At 48.6% G+C, this 14,957-nt stretch overlaps 1 protein-coding gene across 1 annotated transcript; it reads right to left on the reverse strand.

Moving 5' to 3' along the window:
- Positions 1-808: 808 nt before the first annotated feature.
- Positions 809-14,590, reverse strand: LOC131290382 (homeotic protein ocelliless). Its single transcript, XM_058319534.1, has 3 exons — positions 14,410-14,590; positions 6,490-6,644; positions 809-1,969 (listed from the first exon to the last, which is right to left on the reverse strand). Exons 1-3 carry the CDS (start codon positions 14,588-14,590, stop codon positions 809-811), a joined length of 1,497 nt encoding a protein of 498 aa, XP_058175517.1.
- Between the last annotated feature and the right edge of the window lie 367 nt (positions 14,591-14,957).

The following is a 14,957-nucleotide window of genomic DNA, read 5'->3' on the forward strand; positions in this document are numbered from 1 at the left end:
CAGGGGCGGGAGGAATGTAAAACTAATCGATATGGACTGTAAAGTAAAAAGAAAAAACAACACCCGACTGTGTTAAAAAACGGGGACCATCGCCTGTTGCCTACACAATCGCAAAACCCCTCCTCATCCTCCTTCCCCGATATCCGATATCATTAAGATCAGTTCATATCTGTTTAATTTAAAAATCATCCTATACACATTGATTTCGTAGTACTTTGCTTAGTCTATCATCATACAATCAGGGAGTCGCGCCTTCACCCGCTCCAACAGTGTGCCATACTGCGAGAGGACACCCATCAGCTCGAACGCGCGAACAGCGTCCGTGCGAGCGAAAATACTGATATGAACTATTTGATATCATTTCTCTAACCTTCCCTCGTGTTTTTTTTTTTTGCTTTAGCGCTCGACATGTCCATATATGTGTGTTTTCGGTGAGTTCCGGTGGCAGAAGGGCTTGTACAGCTTTGCCTGCCCCTCGCATCCATGGCATGGCTCGTGGGTAAAGCGTGGTAGCTTTCTTAGGAAAGGGAATCTAACTGTGTAGAACACAAACACACACGCATCACTTACCAGAGCGAAGGTTAAGCTGGCAGCTAAGGACCTCTCAATGTGTGAGCGAATGGGGTATCAGGACGGGGAACTGGGAATTGGGGGCGGGGGCGGGGGGGGATGTTTGATATGGTCTCTCGTTTTGTTTAGAACCCCCGTGGTGTGTGTGTGATATGGTCCTACAACCCTCCCCCTGTGGGGAACTCATGCCAAGGGAACTCGTGGTGACGGCGGAAGTTCCTGAAATTCCTCGCGCCCCTTACACCATGTTGACGTACTTATCCTGCGGGTTCATGTAGTCCAGCCCGTTGGGACTGAAGGTTTGGGAGCTCATGGGCCCGGCGAGGGCGGACGTGGAGGCGAGCCCGAAGTTGGCCGACGTGGTGTAGCCGGTGTGTCCCATGTTGTAGTTGCCCTGGTTCTGGTTCTGGAAGTAGTCCATCTGGCTGTAGTAGGACGGCGTGTTGTAGTTGTTCGGGTACTGCTGGTACTGGTTGTGCCAGAAGTTGTACGTCTCGTGGTTCGGCACGTACGAGAGCGGATTGTGGGACGTCTGCGGTGTGATCGGCGGCGACGGCGTGGTCATGATGGAGGAGTTCGACCCGAGCGGCGTCAGGTTGCCGGCCGACGGCCCATTGCCGAGGCCCCCCCCGCCACCACCGACTCCGCCGCCGACGCCACCGACTCCACCGACCACTCCGCCGACCACGCCTCCCACGCTCCCGACCACCCCGACGCCGCCGCCGCCGACGCCACCGACGCCGGCCGAGCTCAGCGACTGCCCTAACCGGGAGTTGATGTTGACGTAGGCGGCGGGCGAATGGTGGTGGTGATGCGCTAGGTTCAGCTCCGTGTCCTTCAGCAGGTCGTACCCGGTCGCCTTCATGGTCGCGCCCGGTCCCTCGTTGCCGCCCGCGCCCGCCCCGTGGTGGAACGACGACGGTTGCTCCTTCTTGCAGATCACGTTGATCGGCGGACTGACGGAGGTTGACGGGGTGATCGGCAGGATCGGCGACGCGTTGCTGTGACCGCTCAGGCTCTGCGGCCCGCCCTGCCCGTGGCTCGGGCCAGCCGAGTTCGACTGATTGCCGGCACCACCACCACCTCCACCACCACCACCGTTGACACCCGGGTTGTGTCCGCTGTTCATCGGCGTGTGCTTGATCGTCGGCTTGTTGTTGGCGTTCACTATGGAGTTCTTGCTGCCACTGTTGTTGCCGCTGTTGTTGCCGCCCGCACCGGACGCACCCGTCCCGGATCCACCGTTCCCGCCCGACGCTCCACTGGCCCCGCTCTGGCCCGCACCGCCACGCCCCGCCGACCCGCTCGAGCTGCCCGACGATTTGCTCCCGTTCAGGTTGGACGACGACTGATGCTGTAGCTGCTGTCGGCACTTGGCACGTCTATTCTTGAACCATACCTGGACGCCCGAGGAGAAAGAGAATCAAATGAAGAGAAAAAAAAGATTTAGTACAGGAACAAAGCAACCCCTCCCTGAAGACACTGTGGCGAAAAATGGAATGCAACCAAACGGAACGAAATGAATTTCCCCTGAGAGAGTAAACCCGACGAATGGATGCGTCAAGCGAACCGGAATGAACCGTTTCGGCTTTTTTACCCCGCACCCGGCCCGCCGTGTGCGCTTCGCCCGCAAAAGATAATGATTTTGTAATCGCTTTCCCGTGTCCTAGTCCCCGGTGCAACATCTTTGCCGAGGAGAATGGTGCCGGTCCCGCCAGCGCTAGACAACACGGCTGCTAATATGGCTGCTGGGAGGGACACGGAGGGCAACAAAATCACCGCACACAACAACAACAACAACAGCAACACCGGAGTGGGTGAGTACTTTTAGGGCAGACGAAAGGGAAAACAATTAAGCTGGCGAGGGGGGAAGGAGTTCCGATCGCTATCGGGTTACGTTCGAGCAGAGGTTAGGCTGATTGCGTATCGGGTGTATCCTGGCTGGGCCCAGCGCCAAGCGCCCATTAGCGTGCTGGTTTGCCACTTGGGAATGTCTCCTCCGTGCGATTAGCGCTTCATCTAGCGATGGGAATGACGGTTCAGTGATGGGACGCTAGTTGAGAGCTAGTGAGTTCAAAGTTAATTCATTAACTCACTTAGAATGACTCAACTGTTTCGTGTGTCATAAAAGTCATTCGAATATCGCATCACAATGAGTGATTAGTTAGAGTTCATCTAACTCGAATCACCACGAGCATGGAGCAACGCATCGATAAATTAAAGTCGAATGTGATGATTTCATAGATTATAATAACTTTTTCAATCTGGTGGACTGTCAAAATTCGTTGATGACTTTTTGACTTCCTTGACATTTTTACTTTAAAGTAAAATCTGGCAATATGAACCACTTCCAAAGACAGGAAATTCCTCACAACGGACCCTCTTTCACTCGGACGTCATTCTCTTTTGACAGTGCGATGAACTCGCCCTGGTCGACATTGGTGACCGAGTGTGATAACCAGAGACGCATCAACCAAAAGTAACCACCGATTTTATTTATTCTCGCTGTGGTATACATACTTTGATCAAGGTTAGTTTTGATTCACTTTGATATTACTTAACCATTATTAATTTCCACACCTTGGCCGAATATGTTTTCGTATGTCTTCTTTCCATTAAAAAAAGGCCAAGTTAAAACCTTGGCCGAATATGTTTTCGTATGTCTTCTTTCAATTTAAATAGTGTTTTCGTTTTACTTAAAATGCTCTCAATTCACGGGCCACCGAGAAAAGTTTACATTATTACATATTTAATTTTTTCTCAATGCTGTTCAAATTCATAGAAAGTTTTAATCATTTGAAAGCGATTTCGCAAACCATGGCCTTGAAAAATGAAGCTATCACACGGCAGCTATTTGCAGATTAAATTCAGATAATGAAATTTTGATATCCGATTAACTAGAACATTTAAATTGTACAAAAGGAAATGACAGATACCTATCACACCATATTGTTCATGTATTAGTGTAATTATTTTTGGATTCTTTACCGCAATTAACGTTTACTGTGAGATATGTACCGAAGTTATGGATAATAACGGAAAGATGGGAAGAATTTATTGCTTTTGAAAAGCATGAAGACTATGTTCTGAAACATCTATAAAGGATTGAAAACTGTTGTGAATAATGAGTTCAATTTTGAAAATAGGTATAGAAACATTTAGAGCAATGGAAAATGGCTGGAGACACCAAAAACAAATCAAAATGATTTACAATAAATCAAAATAAATCATCATTGGTGAATTGAACCAGCTCACACACTCGCTCCGGCTCTGTTTGCACTTCACTAGTCTCGCCCCGAAATGTGTCCCGAGAATGGCAACGGGGCATTAAACCTTCGGCGTTGGGAATGTTGCCGCAACAACAGCAGCTGGCCGGAGACAAAAACGTGCAATTTTTGCGCCAATAAAACACACACCGTTCGTTGACAACGGTAAAGCCCTTGTTTGCTCTCCACATACCAGCATTGGATGCGTGGTGAAAGGCGAACCTCCGTCGGTCCGGAGCAAAGAAAAGGCTCACAACGTGCGAGGCAAAAATCAAAACAAACAGCGTATGTTTGCGGCCCGGTGACAACGTCCACGTATTTTCTCGGGGAAAAGAAAAGAAGCTGCAAGACACGCATCCTTCGACCTTCCGAGGGCAAACGGTGTGTGTGTGTGTGTGTGTGTTGTCCCAAAAACCCGGCGGGTTACCCTGTTACACATGTGTTGACATGCGAAAATATGTGCGCACCGCAACGAGCAGATAATTGGCAAGGACTGGCCGTTTTTTTTTATTTTTATTTTGGTCCGAAAACGGTGTTAACGATTCCATGAATCCCCGGCGAGGAGTCCGGGGACCTTTCGCCTCTGCTTCATGCTACCGGGTTTTTCGGGACACACACTTGGACACCGCAAATAATGATTGATGGGCGGATGGGCGCAACTTTCGTTCTGGATGAAGTTGTAACCGCTTCCCGCGGAGGTGATGCGTTTATTGTGCTAACGTTTGCATCGAAAACTCCTCCTGTTTACACAAGGCTTGCTTGTTTGTTCCCTGTCCCAAAACCCGCCCGACACCCCGATGTTACCGTTGCATGTTTCGTCCTATGCAAAACAAACAAACCATCCGAAACTGCAACGGCTGCATTGTCCCTTTCCTTCGGGGACGCGTTGACAAAAACGTTGAAACGGAATCACTACCTCTCGGTGTCCCATTCGGTGGAAAAAGGATGTCAGTTGAGGAAACCAGAGTGATTCCTTTTTATTGCATTAGTAATCAAGCTGTTCCTACTGCTACCTCGCGACACAGAGCCTCTCATCTGCTGGTTCGCTCGATTTTCCCCCGCTTTCTTTCCGGTTTTCCGCTACGAACGGAGACGCCTTCCTCTCGGTGGGCGCATCCAAGCAGTAAACCGCGTCGTTGAAATGAATACACAATCCTTGATTATCACTCTATTATGCACCCCTATCGTTTCCACCCCGAAGGGGGAAGGAAAAACCCGTTTCCCCCAAAACAGCTCAGCTTCAGTTTCACCGCCAGCGAGCATCTCAAGAGTAATTGATTTAAAATTAAAATTAAATCAACAAAGCACCACATCCCTGGTGGGGAGGGGGTAGGCGGTATGGTGACTCTCGTGTCCCGGAAGGACACAGGCCCGGGGGTGGGTAACACGCCCGGCAAGCCAGGCGGAAAATCTCGCAAACCGGGATTGGACAAACAAAAAAAAAAGCAAGCCTCCGAGCGTGGCTCCATAAATGTTTAATTTGCCACAACAACAATCGGCACGAGGGAAAATCGCACCCCCTCTTCGGTACGCCGATGGAAATGCGACCCACACACACACACGTACACACACCCGAGGGTAAACGAATCGAGTGTGCGTGCGATTGTTTTTGCATCCGTTTGTGGGAAATGGGAAAATTCTATCACCTCAACCTCCCGATGGGTTTTTGCTGCACATGTTTTGCCGGAGGAAAATTCTCACCGCCCAAAAAGAAAACACTACAGCGATGGCGGCCGCCAGTAAACGAGAGGGGGAGAGGGGTGGGGAGGCGGATGGTTTTCTTTTGACACCCTCCGTTGTTGCGCCCTGCGGGCCCCGTAACGCCTGGTGCGAAGGTGTTACACCGGCGGTTAAACTAAGAGTTAAACACTAGAATCTAAACAGGGGTCATTTTGACCCCAACGCAATTTTCGTTTTAAATATCACGAAAACGGCGGAATATTTTAACGAAAAAAAATAAGCCTTTTCTAAAAATTCAAAGCTACATCCAAAACAAAAATTTCCCAGATCCAACTTGACTATTCTTAGAATGCTTTTTAAAGGTAATTTTGACCCCAACACAATTTTCGATTTTAATATCTTGAAAACGATTGAATATTAAAAAATAAAAATAAAATAACAACTTTCTTAAAACCCAAAGCTACATCCAAAACAAAAATTTCCAAGAGCCAAGTTGACTATCCTTAGAATGCTTTTTAGGGGTAATTTTGACCCCAACATAATTTTCAATTTTAATATCTCGAAAACGGCAGAATATTTTTGTGAAATAAAAAATTGCCTTCTCTTAAAATCCAAAGCTTCATTCAAAATAAAAATTTCAAATTTTTCTGTTCAACCAGTTTCGAGAACTCGAGGATGCTTTTCGGGGGTCATTTTGACTCCCATTTTTAAAGCGCTATAACTTCTCTATTTTTGAAGATTTTTGAAACCCGTAAACTGTTACTTTTTAGTCTATTTGTTGACTATCGTTTGACGTTTTAGAGTTTTCGATGGATTACTTTATCATTCCCCTTGCTCGGTGTAAAGCAGAATTCGGGCAATATATTCTAATGTTAAACACAACTCCCCCGGGTTGGAAAAAAGTGGCCCATGCCCCCGTTCGATCGTAGGAAACTCGTAGGAAAAACTGAAAGTGCTAGAGACGTCGACTTACCTGTACTCTTGATTCAGGAAGGTTGATCTTGAGTGCCACCTCCTCGCGCATGAAGATATCCGGATAGCGAGTCTTGCCGAACAGCGCCTCGAGTACATCGAGCTGGGCCCGGGTGAACGTGGTCCGTTCGCGACGCTGTTTTCGTGGATTGACACCTGCGGGGGGGTGGGGGGTTTGTGGAAAAATAGAAATAAGAAAAAAAGCCAAACGTTAGTACGGTCTTTGCTGGTGAGCTTCGGCTTGCTTCGTGGGGTTGAGTGTTATGGGAGATGAGTTTTCCGTTAGCACTAAAAGCTCTAGCTTGAGAAAACCGGGCGAACTAAGAAAATCTTATCTGAAACGCAAAAATCGAGGGAAACCAAAAAATATTTCGTAAAACTAACGCTTATCGGATTCGCTTTCGATTCGAATTCGTTGGCACTGTGGAGTCGTTACCCAAAAAAAAAAAAAAACGGTGGCGAATGAAATCATAACACACGCACAATTGGAGCTGACATAATTCGAACCGAAACGAGGTTCTGATTGCATCGGGAACCCGACCGCCGCGGTTGCGATGTCCTGCTTCGAAATTTTACACAGCTAATAAAAACGGAGTTGGTTAAATTAAAAATGGCTTCATAAATTTCAAACATTCGCCGGGGAGCGCTTCCTCCTCCTGCTCGCCTGGGAGAGCGGGGGTCCTGTTGGGAAAGAAGGATGAGAATGAAGAGCAAATCTCACCAGAGCAGGTCTGTAATTGACAGAAAAGGAAGTGAAGTAAGGTTAGGCGAAAGCCAGCAGAACGCCGGCATTAATTTAGCGCATTACCACACACAAGCCTGCCCACGCCACACACACACACACACACCCGACGTTGAGCGCTGTTGTGGCGTTGGCACTTGTCCCTTGTCCGGCGATGCTGCTGCGATGACTTTACGGCGGGCTGGGTACTAAAAATTTAAAATATAAGGTTACGATAAGCTCACCGGGCGATGCCGAACGAGAAATTTTATGTTTTCAATTTATCCGCCGCTTGCACAACTCCTCCGCGGTCGCTAATCGTCGCCGTCACGTCGGTGTTGCAGTTGGCAGGCATTTTTACAGCCCTCCGGAGCACGGAGGTGTAATTGGTTTATAGGCGAGGTATATGTATATATATATATATAGGTTGGTAGTTCCTCACTCGGTCCGCTCCGCGCGCTGCAATAAAACGAAAGTCGAAGCTCCCAAACGGTGCTACTAAACGGGGAGTAGCCTCGTCTTCGCAGGTTGGTACCGGTTTCTCCGGCTGGTTCTGGTGCTATAAAAATGACCACTATTGCTCTCAAACCCACCAACACACACACATACACATACACAGACGGCTCACATGTACACTAAATGAAACCCCATATTAATATAGTTATTTCGTGAAAAATGATCCCGAGAGCGCATTCCGGCGGCCGATGACCCGCGCCGGGCAGAATTATTACACAAAAAGGCGCGGGGGGGTAGGGGTACCCTGAGGGATGCATCGTAAAAGAAGCCCGTTTTTACGACCCGACGCGCACGGGTTTCGCCAAACTCCAAACATTTTGCAAGATGCAGTTTGGTGGCGAGCGCCTGCATTGAAATCATTCACGTTCGGCGTCCGACGGGGTGTTGGTTTTGAACCAACCTGAAGGTCGTTAGGCTCCGATGTAACGTTAAAGCGCTGTAAACAAGCTTGTTTTGCCTCCGATCCACCCACGATCTGAAATAGCGCATCAACTTCCGCCTCTGACGCATCTGTGCGTTTGTCTCTAACGCAATTGTCTTTTGTCTCGTGTTCATCTGGGTTTGTCACAAAATGTGGTCATTTTCGAATGAACGTAAAAATGAAGGTTATTGTTTGTAGTAAAAATTTTTTTTATAACACGTTAACTGTCAAGCGTTTTTAGCACACATTTTTAGTACAATCTTTTTTTAACACGTTGACTGCCATGTCACCCAAAAGTGGGTGACAGCAAAAATCAGTTCTAAAAAGTTTTTGACTCATAAATAAATGAAAATGCAACATGAAAATTATAGTAATACTTCATATTAATTCTTTGGGAAGCAAAGTTTTTGCTTAGCCTTCAAAAATCGTTGGTTTAATAAATATTATAAACAAATTATATTAAAAAAGATTGTTCTATAAATGTGTGCTAAAAACGATTGGCAGTCAACGTGTTGATAAAAATACTGTAGAACATTTATTAAACCGACGGGTTTTTGAAGGTCAAGCGAAGACTTCGCTTCCCAAAGCATTTGATGTTAAATAATACTAAAAAAAATAATGTTACATTTTCGTTTCTTAATGGGTACCGAAACCCTTTAAGAACTAATAGGGCTTTCAAAAATGGTGGCCATGGCAGTCGGCATGTGAAAAAATAAAAAAAAAGCAAAATGTTTAACAAAATCAAACAAACGATTGACAAACAAAACAAGTGACCTTTTTTTTCAGCTACGCAAACAAGTTTACATCACCAAACTCACCAATTTTATTCGCAAAATCGCTTTTTATTTCCTCGTTTTCGGCGAGAGAATAAAGCTGGTGTATTAGAGGCAGAAGCTGATGAACAATAAAAAAAATGTGTGCCTCAGAGACAACATCACCATGCTTTCGAGATGGCGACGGGTTTATGAATCTTTTCGCAAAATTCTTTCATTTTAATATTACACCCAAGATTCATTCGAATTAACTTATTCAACTTCGAGAAATCCTTCATCTCAAATCATTGATGACTCTTTCATGAATCTTTTACGAATCTTCTTGGTTTTTTTCTATAACAGTCTGAATCGAAATCACGCCACTCCGGTTGGAATACTGCAACCGAAACGGGGGTCCGGGGCTTCCGACGTTTGCCATTTTGGACGCAGTGCAGCTGCAGTGTGGAAATTAATTTCCAAACCAACGATCTCTCGCTCGCTCTCAGGACAGCAGCGAGGGGTGCCATAGGCGCGGGGATAAACGCCCAGGGTCCCGCTGATTTATGTACCGGCGGCGCAAAGTCAGCCGGCGCCATTGCCCCTGCGGGGATGGTAGCGCCGGGAAGGGTGAGGGTTTGATAATGATGATCGAGGGTTGTTTGCGTGTTTGCCGCTCGGCTCGGGAAGCAAGGGGTCCTCGGCTCGTACAGCGAGGGGAACGTGTGGAACGTGGATGGCAGGCACGGCACGACGCGGAAAGGACCCCGGACGTGGCCCGGAGCAGGACGTGCCTCCGATCCCGCGACAACAAAAGCGCAAAACAAAATGGCAACCCCGAGCGGCGCAATCAGGACAGGACGTGTGACCGTTTTTGCGTGCGTGCGGGCCCGACGATCGTCGGATCTCTCTCGCTCGGTTCGTTCTCCTCTCGACGGTGTTCGTTTGCTGCTGCGTAACACAAGTAACGCCAGTAACGCAAGCGTATAACCCTGGCGCTGGCGCCAGCAAACGACGCGCCATCTTAGCTGTGGTGTTGTGTGGTGTTGTTTGTTTGCTTCCCGCCCCTCGGAGGCTGCAACTCTTCCCCCTCCTCCCCCTCCTCAACGCACTATAAAACGGTAAAAGCCTAAAAACGAAACGGCCGTACCGAAAGTGTCGTGTAAATATTTGCTCAACTCGAGAGAAGCCAAGAAGTTACAGCGGTGTCCCGAAAGGCACACGTCCCAACGCGAGGGAGGGCAAGTGCGCCCGGAGGCGTCCGACCGACCGAAGTCACGTGCTCGGCGGCAATTTGTATGGGTTTTTTTTACCCCCACCCCCCGAGCGCTCCGACTTCCGACTCCTCCGTTTGGTTTGGACACGAGAGGCCGGGTAATTGATATGCAAACAGTGCCTCGGTACAAGCCCGTCGGTGGTTTGGTCGGGAGTGAGTGAGGGGGTGTTATAACCGGGCCACTCACCGAAAACCCGATGGAAACCCGCCGCCCGCGAGGAGGTTTTCCCGCGCCCGCGCGCCCTTTTAGGAAGTGAACCTTAAAAATCGAAACTCATCAGAGGCAAGCTAACGGACGGGGAAGAGGTGTGGGGCGGCGGTCGATGGATCGATATCGATTACAGCGAGTGGAAAAGTGGCCTCGGCCTAAGGAGCCACCCTGCCACCCTTTTCCCTCCCTACCACCCCCCGAGGGTTGTGGCTCGTATTACTATCACCTTGCGTGAGTAACGAGAGTCTCGCTGCAGTCATTTGGCTTGCGCTGTTCATGTCCAGCCCCCCTCCCCCCTTCGCGTTCTAAGGTGTATTATGTGTATGCGCCGGACAGCAAGGACGGGATTTGCATCCGCCCGGCTTTCCAATCGAATCGGTCCCGGACTTATGCAACGCGAACGATGTTTTCGTTCGGTGAGGTTGGGCTGGCCGGAGCGGAAACCCTACAACAACGCCAAACGGAAAACGGGGACCGGGCTGGGAATCCTTACGACGGCGGGTCCAACTCCCACGTACCGAGCACACCTTGAAGTGTCACATCGCAAAAGGTCACGAATCGAACGGCTCGAGCCACAATAACTGGTCGATAATTACCATCGACGTTAGCACCGTCGGTGTCTGCTTATTCGTTTGTTCCGGGCACGAAAACCCGTAAGAAGCGTTTTTCATTTTACCAATTAATGCCATTTTATGTTGTGTCTTTTCACCATCAGCATATTCCTACAGAGAGTGCACCAAAAGATGAATTTTTCCCTGCAACTCTCCCATTGAATGCAAAAGCGTATCAAACTTTGTCCCTAACGTAACCATTTTAATCTTAAACACATCAATTTCTGCTTCATAATGTCTGAGTTTTAAATGTTGTTCCTTTGCAGGGTATTTACTTGAATTTACTCTAGAAAAAGATTATTTGCTTTAGAACTTATATAAAAAGTGATCCACAAAAAGTAAATAAGCAAAATTAACAATAAAACAAAAGTTTGTAAGATAAAACAATGGAGAATATAGCGCCGGAAGAAAAACAAATGAGACAACTGACGGTTGGTTCCTGTAAACACACGTAATCGGGAAAAAAACAGTTAACAGTTCACGGTAATAGACACAAGTTTAATTTTGTGTAGTTTTAGATTGTTAGAGAGAATCATCAAGAATAACCACACATAACTTTTGTTCTCTTGTTTTCGCAAAAGAAGTTGAGTTCCGTGACAAAAACTGATACGAGTTATCCAAAGGAGGTGCATTGAAAACAAAACTTTATAACAACAACAAAAAAGACAAAAGTTGATGTGCTCTTGTAAAAAATGGTTGCCTTAGGGACGAAAACATTTGCCATCACGACATAATGTATCTACTTCCCAACACGTTGGAGGTAACGCCGTAACAGTGGAATGAAACGATCGTTAGAAGGGAAAAATTTTATATAAAGAGACTAGAAGACTACAAAAGATCCTCATCAAGTAAGTTTGCTTCTGCTCCTTTGGATGCTCTGCTTTGAGCGACCAGATTCTGGGCGTTCTGGTCGGGAAATGCGAGAAGGGAAAAAGGCCCCCGCCAAAAGAGACCTCGCATTTGGGACGCAAAGGGGGAATGCGTTTGTATGCTGCGCACCCTATCGCAAAGGGAGAGCGATTTCAGCACCGAAAACCCAACCACGAGCTATTCTAGGCTTCAGGCCGCAACAAGAGAGATAGAGAGAGGGGGGAGGGAAAGAGAGCGAAGGTTCTTCTGTTTTGGTTGCCACCCCGTTAAGCGGTTTATCTCGTCGTGCCAGCACAGCGAGTTCGAGAACGGGCAAACGGCAGAGCGAAGAGTGCTGCATCAGCAACAAAGGATGCTTGCTCACGGAGGGGGGGAGGGGGAAGGTATAAGAGGGGGTGACCCGAAGGCTTTAGGAAAAATGTGTGTACTAGCTGAATGCTGCAAATATGGGGTCCAGCGAACACAAGGGGCGTTTGCAAATGCTACCGATTGGAGGACGATGTTCGGAGTTGCAGTACTTGTCATCGCTACACGTACGGTGCTGTACAAGTGTTTCGAGTATCTGCCGGCCCACTTTCTTCGCCTGAAAAGCGGCTGGGAAACGGGGAGCCCGGGGGCTGATGGGCTATAATTCTCCTAGCGAACTTCGGAGAACGTCACTCTCTGCGCTGGAACATTCTTTCTTCCGCCAGGGGAGGGTTTTAGCTTCAACTAGCGGGAATGGCAGCTGCAGCACGAACCTGGGTCCCAGCTGTGTCGGTGTTCCCGGCACTGCTCCATCTTGCGTCCACCATCTTGTTTCTCGTGTGCCTTCAAACAAACGAACGCGTGTGGAAAAACAGTTTTACATTTTTCCACAATTAGCCCGCTCGCCTTTCTGCGTGCACCAGGCGGACCGTGAAAATCCATTAAAACGGTGAAACTCCCACCCCCTCTCCCTCCCCTGGGGGAACATACCCAACCGGGCACTGAAGCGAAACGGTCCAGAATAGAAGAAGAAATTAAAAAAAAAAACAGACCAAGTGGGCCGTTCCCCGGGCACTCGACTCATTAAACTTTAATTTGTCACTCGTCCGGAACCGCCATTGAGGAGTGGACGTGACGCAAGGGTGGACCACCGAACCGCCATCTGAATGTTGGTTGTGTTTGTTTGTTTTTTTTTTTCTTTTTTGTTTTGCCTTTAAGAAGCGACACACACCAGAAGTTTGAAAATCTCACGGGAAAAACATCCAGCCTCGAATTGAAAAGCTGCCCATGATTCCAGTCAATCACTCGAAGACGCCGAAGTTGACAGCTCCGGCATTCCCCCATTCGACGATCGCCATTGGCGTTCGCGTATGCTTGTGCGCGCGCGCGCGTGTGTGTGCATAATCGGAAACTTTTATCAGCCTCAAAAGGCGAAGCGACGTGATGGGAATCAAAGAGGCGACGTCAACACGTCGATGTAAAGCAGAACGTCCGACAAAAAAAAAAAAAATCCGTCCGCAAACCGGTGATGGCAGTTGGACAAATTTCTCACCCAACACACAAACACACACACCTACCGGTCGGCGGCAAATGGTAGCTTGCACCATCGCTGTCAAAAGGATGATCGCCGCCGGAAGGTGGGGAAGCGAGCGAGAAATTGACCCAAACAAGCAAGCCTTCTTTTAAACTCTCCGGTTTTAGTTTTGTTGCTGTTGCCCCCCCCCCCCCCCCCCCCTCCGCCGCCAAAAAACTGCTGTCGGCAGGCCGGCCCTTTGATGGAGGGAAATGCGCAGGAACTCGTGATCCGGACAAAAGGTAAACCGGCGGTCTTCAGGCTGCGCGCTGAAGACCCCGGGCGCGCAGTAGTCCAAAAATGACGGATGAATTATTGTCACGGTGATCACTCGAGCGTAATTCTCTGTACGTGTGTGTGTGTGGGGGGGGGGGGGGGTATGGTTGCGTGCCTGGTCAGTTTCCTTTCTTTGGCTGTCACCCCGAGCGCACCCCCCATGTTTGCCTCCCCGCACACCGATGCTGATTATGCTTTAGAAATATTTTTCCTTCCTTTCCGTTTCGGCGTCGGATATGTTTTCTTTTTTCGTTACTTTGTGTTTCAGATAAAAAGGAGTGGAGATTGCACAAAGACTACTGCAACTACTACTACTACTACTACTACTACTACTACTACCACCACCGCTACTAGTACCGCTACCGGGAGCTACAGTGGACCGGTGCCTGGGATAGCCTCCCAGAGATAGCTCGGGAGTCCACAAATCAATCATCTCTAGTGGAGCACCAGGATGACTTCGTCGAGTTGGCTGTGAAATTAACGAAATCCGGCCCCAAGGCAGCTACCGGAGTTTTGGAGTGTGGCCTCCCGATCGTGGTCGGCAGATTATTTACATCCATTCAATGTAGTTTTGTTTGGATGAGAAGGGATTTAGCTCAACTCAAGTCCACGGTAGTCCCGGGAGGGGCGCTTCACAAGCTCACTACATTGGGGGTTTGGGGAAGGGAGGGGGGAAGGCGGGGATGTGTGTGTGTGTAATAGAAGAAGAAGAAAAAAGAAGAATATTTACCCCACATACCTTGCGGAAATCCTACAGCATCTAGCCCGTGGGGAAGACCGAACGGGGCTAACGATGTCATAGGCATTCCGGGCGGTAAAGGTCCATGCGGATGGGCATGGTGCGGATGGTGCGAGGTGCCGTACCCGTGCGGGTGCGGCCCGAGGTCGGACGACTTGAGGAAGCCCGCCATCAGGGCTTCGGTCGAGTGCAGCGCCACGGTTGGTGGGTGTTGTTGGCAGTAGCGACCCCCAACAGACGCGTACTGGTGCGCGTAGCTGCTCACGGTGCTGCTGTGATTTCACTCACACACACACACACACACACACTCACACACACAATGCTGGCGCGAAGATGATGTGCCGATGGGTGGGTTGGCTGGAAGAAAAGAGAAACGGAGGAAGAAGATAAGGAATTAGTTCCCATTCTGATAGCCGGTACATACGATTTTAAACAACGCCAAGAACTCAAACGAGCCGCAAAAACCGTTCCCATCCACACAAAAGGCACCACAGTCCGCACGCAGATTTTACGCCTCCTTAAGGGGAAGAGATTTGCAT

The sequence above is a fragment of the Anopheles ziemanni genome, chromosome X (genome assembly GCF_943734765.1).
Source record: "Anopheles ziemanni chromosome X, idAnoZiCoDA_A2_x.2, whole genome shotgun sequence".
Classification (NCBI taxonomy): domain Eukaryota; kingdom Metazoa; phylum Arthropoda; class Insecta; order Diptera; family Culicidae; genus Anopheles; species Anopheles ziemanni.

Coding starts and splice junctions, on each gene's coding strand:
- LOC131290382 (XM_058319534.1), bottom strand. CDS start 14,590: ATGGCGGGCTTCCTCAAGTCGTCCGACCTCGGGCCGCACCCGCACGGG. Junction 6,645..14,409: donor ATTTCCGCAAGGTATGTGGG/GTAAATATTCTT, acceptor ACCCCCCCGCAG/GTGTCAATCCACGAAAACAG. Junction 1,970..6,489: donor TTCCTGAATCAAGAGTACAG/GTAAGTCGACGT, acceptor TCGGGCGTCCAG/GTATGGTTCAAGAATAGACG.